This window comes from Heptranchias perlo, chromosome 37, assembly GCF_035084215.1.
Source record: "Heptranchias perlo isolate sHepPer1 chromosome 37, sHepPer1.hap1, whole genome shotgun sequence".
Classification (NCBI taxonomy): domain Eukaryota; kingdom Metazoa; phylum Chordata; class Chondrichthyes; order Hexanchiformes; family Hexanchidae; genus Heptranchias; species Heptranchias perlo.
The window spans coordinates 857,761-869,829 of NC_090361.1; the positions used below are offsets into that span (position 1 = coordinate 857,761).

At 46.0% G+C, this 12,069-nt stretch overlaps 1 protein-coding gene across 3 annotated transcripts in view; it reads right to left on the minus strand.

Moving 5' to 3' along the window:
• Positions 1 to 12,069, minus strand: part of slc44a2 (solute carrier family 44 member 2 (CTL2 blood group)) — an 86,844-nt gene that overhangs the window by 39,103 nt on the left and 35,672 nt on the right. For 2 of the 3 annotated variants that reach the window (XM_067972899.1, XM_067972898.1), the window contains exons 2-4: positions 5,208 to 5,256; positions 4,417 to 4,490; positions 785 to 869 (exon numbers count right to left, since the gene is read on the minus strand). In XM_067972899.1, the coding sequence (XP_067829000.1) occupies positions 785 to 869; positions 4,417 to 4,490; positions 5,208 to 5,256 (208 nt within the window). Of the gene's footprint in view, positions 1 to 784; positions 870 to 4,416; positions 4,491 to 5,207; positions 5,257 to 6,153; positions 6,210 to 12,069 lie in introns of those variants that run through there. The other variant, XM_067972900.1, reaches the window with a different exon arrangement.

Here is a 12,069-nt window from a genome sequence, read left to right on the forward strand (position 1 = left end):
CAAGATGGTAACGGGGAGCGGGCAGGAAATTGGACATGAATTTAGATTTGAGGTTAGGATCAGATCAGCCATGATCTTATTGAATGGCGGAGCAGGCTCGAGGGGCCGATTGGCCTACTCCTGCTCCTATTTCTTATGTTCTTATGTAAACAGCCATTTGCTGGGAACCCGATGCAAATGCCAGCTTACAGGCAACAGCGGTCCAGCAATGACCCTACCTCTTACCTTCCTCCTGAGGAGGCTCTTGCCCCCCTCCCTCCCCCCCCGCCCATGTGATGCCTTGCACTATTCTACAACACGTACTTTACCTCCTCCTCACCTGGCTGGAGTACCAGCCACGCACGTGTGTCGATTGCCAAGGTACCTTGTCCAAGTGACCATTCTTTAATGTAGCCGGGGTCACTGGGAAGCAATCAGGAGGGGGATCCCTGGCTCATTTCCTCTCTTACTTTCTCTATCTCTCTATCGAGCCCAGGGCCACTCGAGGATCCAACTGGCACCCTGGCTGAGATCAGCCAACTGAGTACAGAGTGAGGGTTTGAATCCAGGACCTTCTGGTTTAAATGACTCACTGTCACCCCAGGCAGTGCCTTAACCTAGTTCGCCAGCGGTGAACCAAATCACAGGTCAACCACTGCTTTATGGTGACTGAAGACATTTTTATTCCATTGGATTTGGGGATTTTGATGGCCATTTTGGTGACCTGATTCTGCAATTCCACTCGCTCTATGCCTCTCTCACATAAGTCACTGACCAGGTATGCAGCGAAAGAAAGAAAACTCACTCATTCCGGCCTCCAACTTGACCACAGAACTCGCCGCGGCTGTCCGTCGGATAGATCACTTTCCGTGGGTCTCCGTGTGTCCATGCTGAAAACACAAATCTCATTAATAGCCATCACACGCACACATCATCACCACAGTAAACCAAACCAGTCAATGTACCAATTTTCTCTTTATTATTTAAAAGAAAAATATAACAAATTGCCCCCAAGAGAAACATGCAGACCAGCACGGTAAGCAGGCAAATGCCTCAGGACCCAGCCTAAACTCTCCCCCACCCTTAGCCAAACAGAACCCCAGGGGCACAACCAAACCACCTCCACCCTCAACCGTATCCTATACTTGGTGCACAAGGCAGCAAGTACTTCACCAGTACACTGTGGATTCTACACTGACCTTCTACATTATGGATATGTACAACATCCTTTAAAATAAACTAAAACAATAAATAGCTTTTCCTCTACTGTGTACATTCCCCTTCCCCTCAAAAGAATTGGTCAGTAGTTTACAAACACTGAGGTGAAGGACAAATATACCGTTAGGATGAGACACTTGGGCTGTATTCAGTGGAGCAGGGAGCAATAAGGAGGCAGAGAGCTAACAGAGCCTGGTCTGAAAACCCTCAGGGCAACAAGAAACAGGCAATAAATATTGTCTGGTCAATGTTGCCAACAGCCTGAGAACAAATGAAAACAATTATGAAAGGGTAAATAGTTCTGGTAATTTGGGATTAATATTAGAAGCATAAAGGGGAGATTACAAGAAATGAATTCATGCAAAGGGCTATTAGAATATAGAATATATCAGCAGTGGCTATGGAAGCTGGGTCAGTCATAATGTTCAACCTACACACGAAGAAAAACATCAAAAATTACAAGGAATGAGCAGATAAATGGGGTTAGAGTAGATGACCCATGAGACTACAGGTACAGTGGGCTCCTTTGCACCAAATTTCTACGGTTCTATGAACTGTATTCCTACTGAATATATGTAGGAATGTCACTCCCTGCTTAGTCAGTCAGACAGCAGGTACATGCTAAGACAAGGAAATTCAGCTCCTCCCAATCTACAGCAGTTGCATGAAAGCCACTCAGCAGCCAGTCTGGTGATGCACTCACTCTGCCTCTGTACAATACTCTGGCTATTATGTTTGGAGAATCATTGGAAATCTCTCATAGACAGACACAGCTACATCCAACATAATATCCAACAAGTTTAGTATTTTAATTTCAGAAGAAATCCCCGCTTTGTCACTCGAACTACTGCCCCAATGCAGCAAGTTACTAACAAAGGGAGGTCAGAGATAAGGGGCAAAACCAAGGCACTGATAGGAATAAAGGTGCTCGACTGCCAAGAAATTGAGTCCTGGGAACACCATCACCTCCAAGTTCCCCTCTAAGTCACGCATCATCCCGACTTGGAAATATATCGCCGTTCCTTCATCGTCAGAGTCAAAATCTTGGAACTCCCTCCTAACAGCACTGTGGGAGAACCTTCACCACACGGACTGCAGCAGTTCAAGAAGGCGGCTCACCACCACCTTCTCAAGGGCAATTAGGGATGGGCAATAAATGTCGGCCATGCCAGCGACGCCCACATCCAGAGTATGATTTTTTTTTAAATGTCAGTTTAATCTAAGCTGGAATCTCTTCAAACAGGGAGGGTTGTTGCAGCATTTTTGGACAGTGTTCAGACCATAAGACAGGCATTTTCCCCACTGTCAGTATAATGGACAGACGTTGCCTGCGGGTTGTGTCATTATATTTCTTATTCGACAAGCAGAACCTGTAGGTTAATATCTACTGCACAATGCAATAGGCACAGTGTGGGCATGTTAATGGGAAGATTGTTTCTAAATGAATCACTCAGTCCATAATCTTTCAATTAACGTGTGATTTGCTTTCCTGTGGGCTTCATTTATTGTTAATACATTGAGGATTAAATATAATTTTTCCACAGAAGAACAACACTGATTGGCCCTTGCTCCTTCAACACATGAAGTATATGGGCCTGCAGTCAGAGTCTGGGTATTTTGGGATAGCCACTATCCTTTGACATCTGAGAGCTGGATTTGATTCCAGCCCATAAATCTCCTCTTTCTGTCCACTCTAAAACCCTATGGAAAATCAGTTCAGACACTCCCAATCCAACTTGTGTTGAGTTCACAGCACAAAGGGTCAGTAACTCTTTATCATCAGCACTGCACTAGCAGCGTGTGTGTGCATATACGTGCGTGTGTGGACAGGATCAGATTCTTCTGTGATGCCCACCATAGTCAAATATCCTGCTGACACTTACTGTCTGGAATCACAAAGGAAGACTAGCCACCTCCGTATGGCAGTGGAGGGTGCCTGGGCCCCTGTCAAAACGACAAGAGTTGACAGCTTTAGGTGGGGGGGGGGGGCGGGAGGAGAAAATTTATATAATCAGGAATGTGAATAGGCAAATATTGACATTAGTGAGAGTGTAGACACAGGAAGCAGATCTGGTTACAGTCAGATCAAAACAGAATAAAGTTTACATGGTTTTATTTTTAAGAGAAGGTGCAAAAATATGCTACGGCAATTCTTAAAGGAAATAAAACTGACACAAAGTTATTTTAAATTCTCACCAGTGCATTTCCTGTTGCAAAGTAATTGAGTGAATTGTATTGGTCAGCCAGGTGTCTGATGTACAGAACCCCATCACCTATGTTTAAGAGCCTCTAAACCAAACTACTGATAAATGCACACAGATAGAGTTCTGTTTGCCTGATACCACCACCACCACCTCAAGGGCAACCAGGGTTGGGCAATAAATGCCAGCTTTGCCAGCGATGCCCATACCCCAAGACTGAAAAATAATAGAGCACACTCTATTCCCGCAGAGACACACTCCTATTTACCCAAGCCCAGAGAGCTTGTGTGCAGGTTAGCAAAGTACTTTGCTGTCTTATTTATGTATAAAAAAAGGATCAATTCCAATTTACAAACTTTTGATTAGTCAGGTCAGGTCAGGTTATAAATGTCTAGCTCCCCATTGCTCAGTGAGTAAATGCACCGCCAATGGGGGGGAAGTTGGGGGGGGGGGGTGGGGGGAATGCAGTGGGTACTGAGCTATGCAGACCAAGGTACCAGGTTCCATGTTCGGTTCTGGCTAAGCTGGCGAAGTCAGCTGATCCCAGGTCTATAATTGAGCTCAGTGCCCTGGGAAGGAAGGGGAAAAATGAAAATGAGATTGCTACCAAATGACCCCCTCCCCCGGTGGAAAATTACAGATGTGGACCTAGAGTGCAAGCAGAGTGGGGCCCAGCTCAGATGCCCCTCCACAATCAAATCGTCTGTCAACAATCACTGTCAGGGTTCCTGAAGAATGAAGAAACATTTTGGTGTGGTCCCAGAGAGCTGCCAGCGCCCATGGAACTGGACCTAAATATAAGGTGGAAAAGTGGGGGAAGGAAGGATGGAAAAAGATCCCATTATCACATTACAGAGACTCCATCCTCTATATTTCACCACAGTAGGGTGGTAAAGAATGAGTTAATACATAATGGAGCTGCACACAGCTCCCGGGGGCTGGTTCTACAGCAACACTTGTAACAGGTCACTTCTTGGTCTGTGACACCCACACTACCAACTAGTAAGTGTTCACTTACCCACTATCCCCACAATGAAGTATCCTACGAGGGCCAGAAAGAAGATGATGCAGCACATGATGTCAGTGCAGCTCCTGCAGGGACAGGGACCGAGACAGAACAAGTTAGTAACAAACCAGGACACACACTGGATACTATGGCTTTGCATCACGTCATTGGCCTTAATAGTATTCTCTTGCTTGCAAACTGATGCCACATTTTAAGCGAAAATAAGCATGAGGTTTCACACAGCCCCCAGCCAGTCTCCACTTGTTCTCCGATGGGTAGGGCTGCTACCCTTTGCCAGTCCTAAACTGGGATCAGAACAGGACTGACAGCAGGGTTTGAGTTCTTGGCTTTGCTGATAAAAACTCATCGGGTGCTCCCCAGTTGCAAAGGCAACATGTAACTGAGCAAAAGGCTCCGGGTTTGATCCCTGATCTGCGCTGCGTTAGCTGATCTCAGCACTCATGGGAGCTAAGGAGAAAAATCTGCAACGGTTCCTGCTCCTCATCACCATCCAGTGAAAGCAGCTGCAAAGGGTGTGCGTGTAGATGTCAAATAAGAAAAGGAGTGGGCTTGGGTGCAATGCCTCAAATATCCCGTCACCATTGACTGTCAAATCTCACACACGAAGAATAGACATTTGGGTAGGTACTGGAGGGAGACTGTATCCAGGAAGTCAGCAGTCAGGGAAAGAGGGGGCAACAGAAATAAAACTGGGAAAAATGGATGAAAAGGGTTGCAAAACTCAAGACACCATTCCCAGTCTCAAATATCACCATCAGCTGGACCTGTTCCTAAAAGATTACCTGTTTTCAATCGGCCCTTTGAATGATGGGTCAAATTTCTTTGGTTCACCTAAAACACACAAAAGGAAAGTACATTAAAATATCTATACAAATGCAAATTTACACAAGCTATATGCACAATTACATTTCAAATGCAAATTTACACAAGCTATATGCAAAATTACATTTCAAATGCAAAATTACACAAGCTATGTGCAAAATTACATTTCAAATGCAAATTTACGCAAGCTATATGCAAAATTACACACCAAATGCAAATTTACACAAGCTATATGCAAAATTACACACCAAATGCAAATTTACACAAGCTATATGCAAAATTACATTTCAAATGCAAATTTACACAAGCTATATGCAAAATTACATTTCAAATGCAAATTTACACAAGCTATATGCAAAATTACACACCAAATGCAAATTTACACAATACCGTTTAAGCTTTGCGCTGTAGCATGTTACAGAATTTCAACCACAAATAACTGAAATATAACTAGCACTCTTCCTGTTGATATACAATCTCACCACAGATGCTTGGTAGTTGGTTAAATAGGGTCCTTGGTTGTGACAGCCTTTTAGAATCTAATTACAAAGCAGTGCTATAAAGTAATGACATGGAGGCTTTAGCACACGTCTGAATGTAAGTGACAAGTTCTGACACAGGGAGGAAGCCATTCACATGAAGTTTTCACAATCTATAGTTTGAACGCTGGGGTTCATGTGCTGACTTAAGAAATCTGACAAAAGGATTGAGATTCTTCTGTGAACTGTTTTCCAGTGCACGAGCTAACATGCTTGCAACAAATTTCTCGGTGTTGTTTGAACAACGTCAATAACTCGTTTAAATTAAAGGGGTTACCAACTTGATTTAAAAAGTGCCTAGAGGACAATGATGCAAAATACACTCCACCAGTCCAGCTGTACAACTAGCCGGCCAAAATAAACTTACGCTTCATTGCACCCGATTGAAGGGACGACCTCTCCCCCGCACCCTCTCTTTCACCCAGTATCTACACTAGCTGCACCACCGGCCCCGTAGGGCACTGGGAACAGCCCCATCTCTCTCAGTTCTTCTAGCTCTGCTCAGCCCAAAGTAATTACACATTCTTTTTTCTTTTTTGTTTCCAAAACGCTTTTGGAAAATGTGATCACTTCTCTGTGTTAAAAAAATCTCCAACACACCCTCGAGACTAATGAATCAGCTGGAAAATATCTGCACCAGCTGCACAATAGCCAAAAACAGAGAATTAAAGTAAAATCCAGCAAGTTTCACCCTGAATCAACATGCAGCCATTTAATAAATATTCCAGATGAACCATTTGCAGTGAGTTTACATAAAAGGAGTCGATACTTTTTGGAGTGAGCATCACTACAGTGTTCTAGAGATCGAGGGGGTGCCTCTCATTCTACTGGTGCAGCAGAAAAAAGATTATTCAGAACTCAAGTGCCTCAAATGTATACAAAACCAACAGGGGTGACCGGCCAACCCGCGCCCAGTCCTGGACCGGCCAACCCGCGCCCAGTCCTGGACCGGCCAACCCGCGCCCAGTCCTGGACCGGCCAACCCGCGCCCAGTCCTGGACCGGCCAACCCGCGCCCAGTCCTGGACCGGCCAACCCGCGCCCAGTCCTGGACCGGCCAACCCGCGCCCAGTCCTGGACCGGCCAACCCGCGCCCAGTCCTGGACCGGCCAACCCGCGCCCAGTCCTGGACCGGCCAACCCGCGCCCAGTCCTGGACCGGCCAACCCGCGCCCAGTCCTGGACCGGCCAACCCGCGCCCAGTCCTGGACCGGCCAACCCGCGCCCAGTCCTGGACCGGCCAACCCGCGCCCAGTCCTGGACCGGCCAACCCGCGCCCAGTCCTGGACCGGCCAACCCGCGCCCAGTCCTGGACCGGCCAACCCGCGCCCAGTCCTGGACCGGCCAACCCGCGCCCAGTCCTGGACCGGCGCCGTTCACCAATTGGCTGGTGGCTTGCAAGAACAATGCAATGTGTTCCCCCTGCCCACCCTGAATTCTCAGATCCCTCTCTGGAACCACCTCGACTCTACTGAGTACCCACCCCTCCCAAACTCCCCCCCTCCCCCCCACCCAATTAGCAAGGCTCACCATAGAGGGTAAGAACTGCTTTGATCGTTGTATCATGCTATTACCAGGATGGTAGAAAGCAAACTAGATGGACCTTGGTCTTTTTCAGTTTAGCGATTCCTATGTTCCTAAGTAACTGTGTATGATGACATTGGAAGCACATTGCTGTTAACTGCATTTGCATTGCTGTTACATATAGTAGCCCCTTTACTTTATGTGAAAGCTGGGGCATTTAACCTGTGCAGATCGTGGTCACAAAATGCAAGTGACAAACATCAACGCACTGCACCTCAGGACCAGCTGAACAATTACGTGGGAATACCCACTTTATTTTTAGCTGTCAGTTCCTTAAGGATTCTGAATTTTTATTCTATTATTATTGTCTGCTAGATAACATCACACATTCAATACCCTCTTTATTGATAATCTAATGCCTTTTTTTTAAAGTTAAGACATCCCAAAGCCCTTTACAGCCAATTATTTACTTTTGAAGTATAGTCACTGTTGTAATGTAGGAAACACAGCAGCCAATTTGCGCACAAGATCCCACAACAGCAATGAAATAAATGACCAGATCATCTGTTTTAGGTATTGGTAGAGGGATAAATATTGGCTGGGACATTGGGGAGAACTCCCTTGCTCTTCTTCGAATAGTGCCATCTTTTACATCTACCTGATGAGGCCTCGGTTTAACGTCTCATCCGAAAGACGGCCACTTCCAACAGGGCAGCACTCCCTCAGTACTGCACTGGAGTGTCAGCTTAAATTATGCGCGCAAGTCTCTATGGTGGGACTTGAACCCACAACCTTCTGACTCAGATGCGACAGCTGACATCTGATAAACAGGAAATGGAAACCAAGAAGCAAATAATTCCCAGACTGACTCGGTATGGGTGGATATGGTGTGGTATACTTAAAGGGAGTTCCTACTGCCTCTTTCATACTTTTTAACTAACGGCATAATGCCTTAAGTTTGAGACAAGCTAACAATAACAGTGGTACTGGCTTCAGACACAAATCAATAACACTGCAACATTTAGAATGTGCTCCCTCCATTTTATACCTGCCACACAACCTACTGACTACCAGCGTTAACCAATAACAGAATCTAGAGATAAAACCATAAATGCCGAAATTCACAGAACATCCAACAGCTGTTCTGTTCTAATGCCAACTGCTGATGAAAGTTCTCCACACAAAACATTAACCCATCTTTTCTCCTTACAGACGCTGATTCGTCTGTTTTTTTTTACTTGAGAAATGTTTTGCTCAACTTTACGGGAAGGCTTCAATCATGGTTGTAACAACTCAATGCTTTGCAGAAGGAAACGTCATCACAGAAAACTAACTGCTGTCTGAGCTCAGCTGTCCTTCACATGTGTGCATGTGCCAGGTGACATTATGCCAAACATCAGGCAACATGGCATCAACGCAAACCAAAACAACACAAAACCAATGAAAGAAATGAAGTGCCCTGGAGTAGGGGGCTAAATAGAGAAACTAAACAGAGTAATTCAGTACAAAGGTGAGTGGGAAGTTGGTCTACAAGGTTCAGGCTACCCACTTCCTGCTGCTGACATTTGCATTAATGAAATAAACACTTATGTGAAAAACAGAAATACTGGAAAGACAGTGACTTATCATACTGTCAACATATCTCACAGTGCTTCAAATCATGAATTACTCTTGAAGGACAGTGACTGCTGTTATGCACACAGACATGGCAGTCAGTCTGCACACTACAACCTCCTACAAACAGCATAAGGTGAATCACCAGTTAATCTGTTTGTTTGGGTATTTATTGAGAGACGAACCCTATGAATTAGAATGTTGCCCTGAATGGCAGACATGGCATGGAATCTTAGCATGCATCTCAACAGAGAGACATTGATTTATCCGAAGGAACAGCGCCGTCTACAGAACTTCTGATTCAGGAACACAAGTGTTGCCCACTGAGCCAAGTGGACAACTGCTTTGATGAGGCTTCCACTTTCTCTTTAGGAGGCTGGACAAATGTCAGACTGTCACTGTCAATGTAATCTGTGATGTGGAGATGCCGGTGATGGACTGGGGTGGACAAATGTAAGGAATCTTACAACACCAGGTTATAGTCCAACAAATTTATTTTAAAATCACAAGCTTTCGGAGATTATCCCCTTCGTCAGGTGAATGAGTGGAAGGTTCTCAAATCGCATATCTTATATTAGGCTGGGACAGCATCACACCAATCAAAAGGTGTTGTTGTTGTTCAAACAGGCCAGTCACGGAGAACAGCACGTCCCAGTACACTGGATATACATTGTGTCAATTACACAGACAGAAAGAAAGAGACCCAAATGGCAGAGAGAGAGAGAGAGAGAGAATATTAAAACACAACTTTTTTTTCCCTTTTTGCTGGTGGGGTTACGTGTAGCGTGACATGAACCCAAGATCCCGGTTGAGGCCGTCCTCATGGGTGCGGAACTTGGCTATCAACTTCTGCTCGACGATTTTGCGTTGTCGTGTGTCTCGAAGGCCGCCTTGGAGAACGCTGACCCGAAGATCGGTGGCTGAATGTCCTTGACTGCTAAAGTGTTCCCCGACTGGGAGGGAACCCTCCTGTCTGGCAATTGTTGCGCGGTGTCCGTTCATCCGTTGTCGCAGTGTCTGCATGGTCGCGCCAATGTACCATGCTCCGGGGCATCCTTTCCTGCAACGTATGAGGTAGACAACGTTGGCCGAGTCACAGGAGTATGAACCATGTACCTGGTGGGTGGTGTCCTCTCGTGCGATGGTGGTATCCGTGTCGATGATCTGGCATGTCTTGCAGAGGTTGCCGTGGCAGGGTTGTGTGGTGTCGTGGACGCTGTTCTCCTGAAAGCTGGGTAATTTGCTGCGAACGATGGTCTGTTTGAGGTTGGGTGGCTGTTTGAAGGCGAGTAGTGGAGGTGTGGGGATGGCCATAGCGAGGTGTTCGTCGTCATCGATGACATGTTGAAGGCTGCGGAGAACCATCGTTCGCAGCAAATTACCCAGCTTTCAGGAGAACAGCGTCCACGACACCACACAACCCTGCCACGGTAACCTCTGCAAGACATGCCAGATCATCGACACAGATACCACCATCACACGAGAGGACACCACCCACCAGGTACATGGTTCATACTCCTGTGACTCGGCCAACGTTGTCTACCTCATACGTTGCAGGAAAGGATGCCCCGGAGCATGGTACATTGGCGAGACCATGCAGACGCTGCGACAACGGATGAACGGACACCGCGCAACAATTGCCAGACAGGAGGGTTCCCTCCCAGTCGGGGAACACTTTAGCAGTTAAGGATATTCAGCCACCGATCTTCGGGTCAGCGTTCTCCAAGGCGGCCTTCGAGACACACGACAACGCAAAATCGTCGAGCAGAAGTTGATAGCCAAGTTCCGCACCCATGAGGACGGCCTCAACTGGGATCTTGGGTTCATGTCACGCTACACGTAACCCCACCAGCAAAAAGGGAAAAAAAAGTTATGTGTTTTAATATTCTCTCTCTCTCTGCCATTTGGGTCTCTTTCTTTCTGTCTGTGTAATTGACACAATGTATATCCAGTGTACTGGGACGTGCTGTTCTCCGTGACTGGCCTGTTTGAACAACAACGACACCTTTTGATTGGTGTGATGCTCTCCCAGCCTAATATAAGATATGCAATTTGAGAACCTTCCACTCATTCACCTGACGAAGGGGATAATCTCCGAAAGCTTGTGATTTTAAAATAAATTTGTTGGACTATAACCTGGTAATGTAATCTGTGAGAAGGCTCACAAAATACTCCCACTTTCAGCCACTTGGACAGCAATGTCATGCTGAACAAGCAGCAGGTCCCAACAGTTCAATTATTTCAACCACCACAAGAATCAAATAAAGAAACATTCTGCTAAACTGACTGGCCCTTACTGTAAACTCTGCCACTGCCATCAGTGCACAGCAAACATCTCCCTGCAATCTATCTGGCAACATGGTGTCAGCAAGCATCTCGAGAGCCTCCTCCTGCCAGGCACACAATTCCAACAAAAAACACATTTCCACATCTTGTCTCCATTATACTAAAATCCTCGTCGCTGTATAATTCTGATAATTCCTGCTCCCTCCCACTATACAGAAAGACTGATCCGTGCACAAAATTGATGGGGAAAACTAGTTTGCCAGACTTTATATTATTTGAAATGTTAAAAAAGTGACTTGAATACTCACTCATTGCTACGGATACTCAGAGAATTGTCTTTACTGAGAATGTATGTACGCACACACACACAGCCAGCACCTAAAGCCTCTCAGAACAATGAACTTCAGTGGAAGTATGTGGGACAAAGGAATGGAATGTGCTACACAGTGGCACATTAATTACACTATGTATCTTGTAGCAACACGCTCACCCTCCTCCTCTATGGGAAAAGGTATGAATATTCGGAGTGACGTGGAGTCAGGAATGATGCTGAGCCACAAGCAGCGACCTACGATATTGCCAGGATTGGCCAGATTGGAGCCAATGTTGGCAGCCGTGACCAAGTCCTTGGGCTACACTATCCTCCTCCAGTCTGGGGATCAGAGTGTACGGCAGCCAGCAACACTGATGAGTTAAAGGGAGAGAAAACCAAGACAAAATATGTTTTTTTTTATTATTTATTGTTAATTCCACCCCGCTCCCCTCACCCTCTCCTGAAGTTGCTGCTTCCTTGCTTGTGTACCTTTTCATGGGCACCAACTGCCCTCTGGTATCTCGTTAAGCATATACCCACGTGTGCCC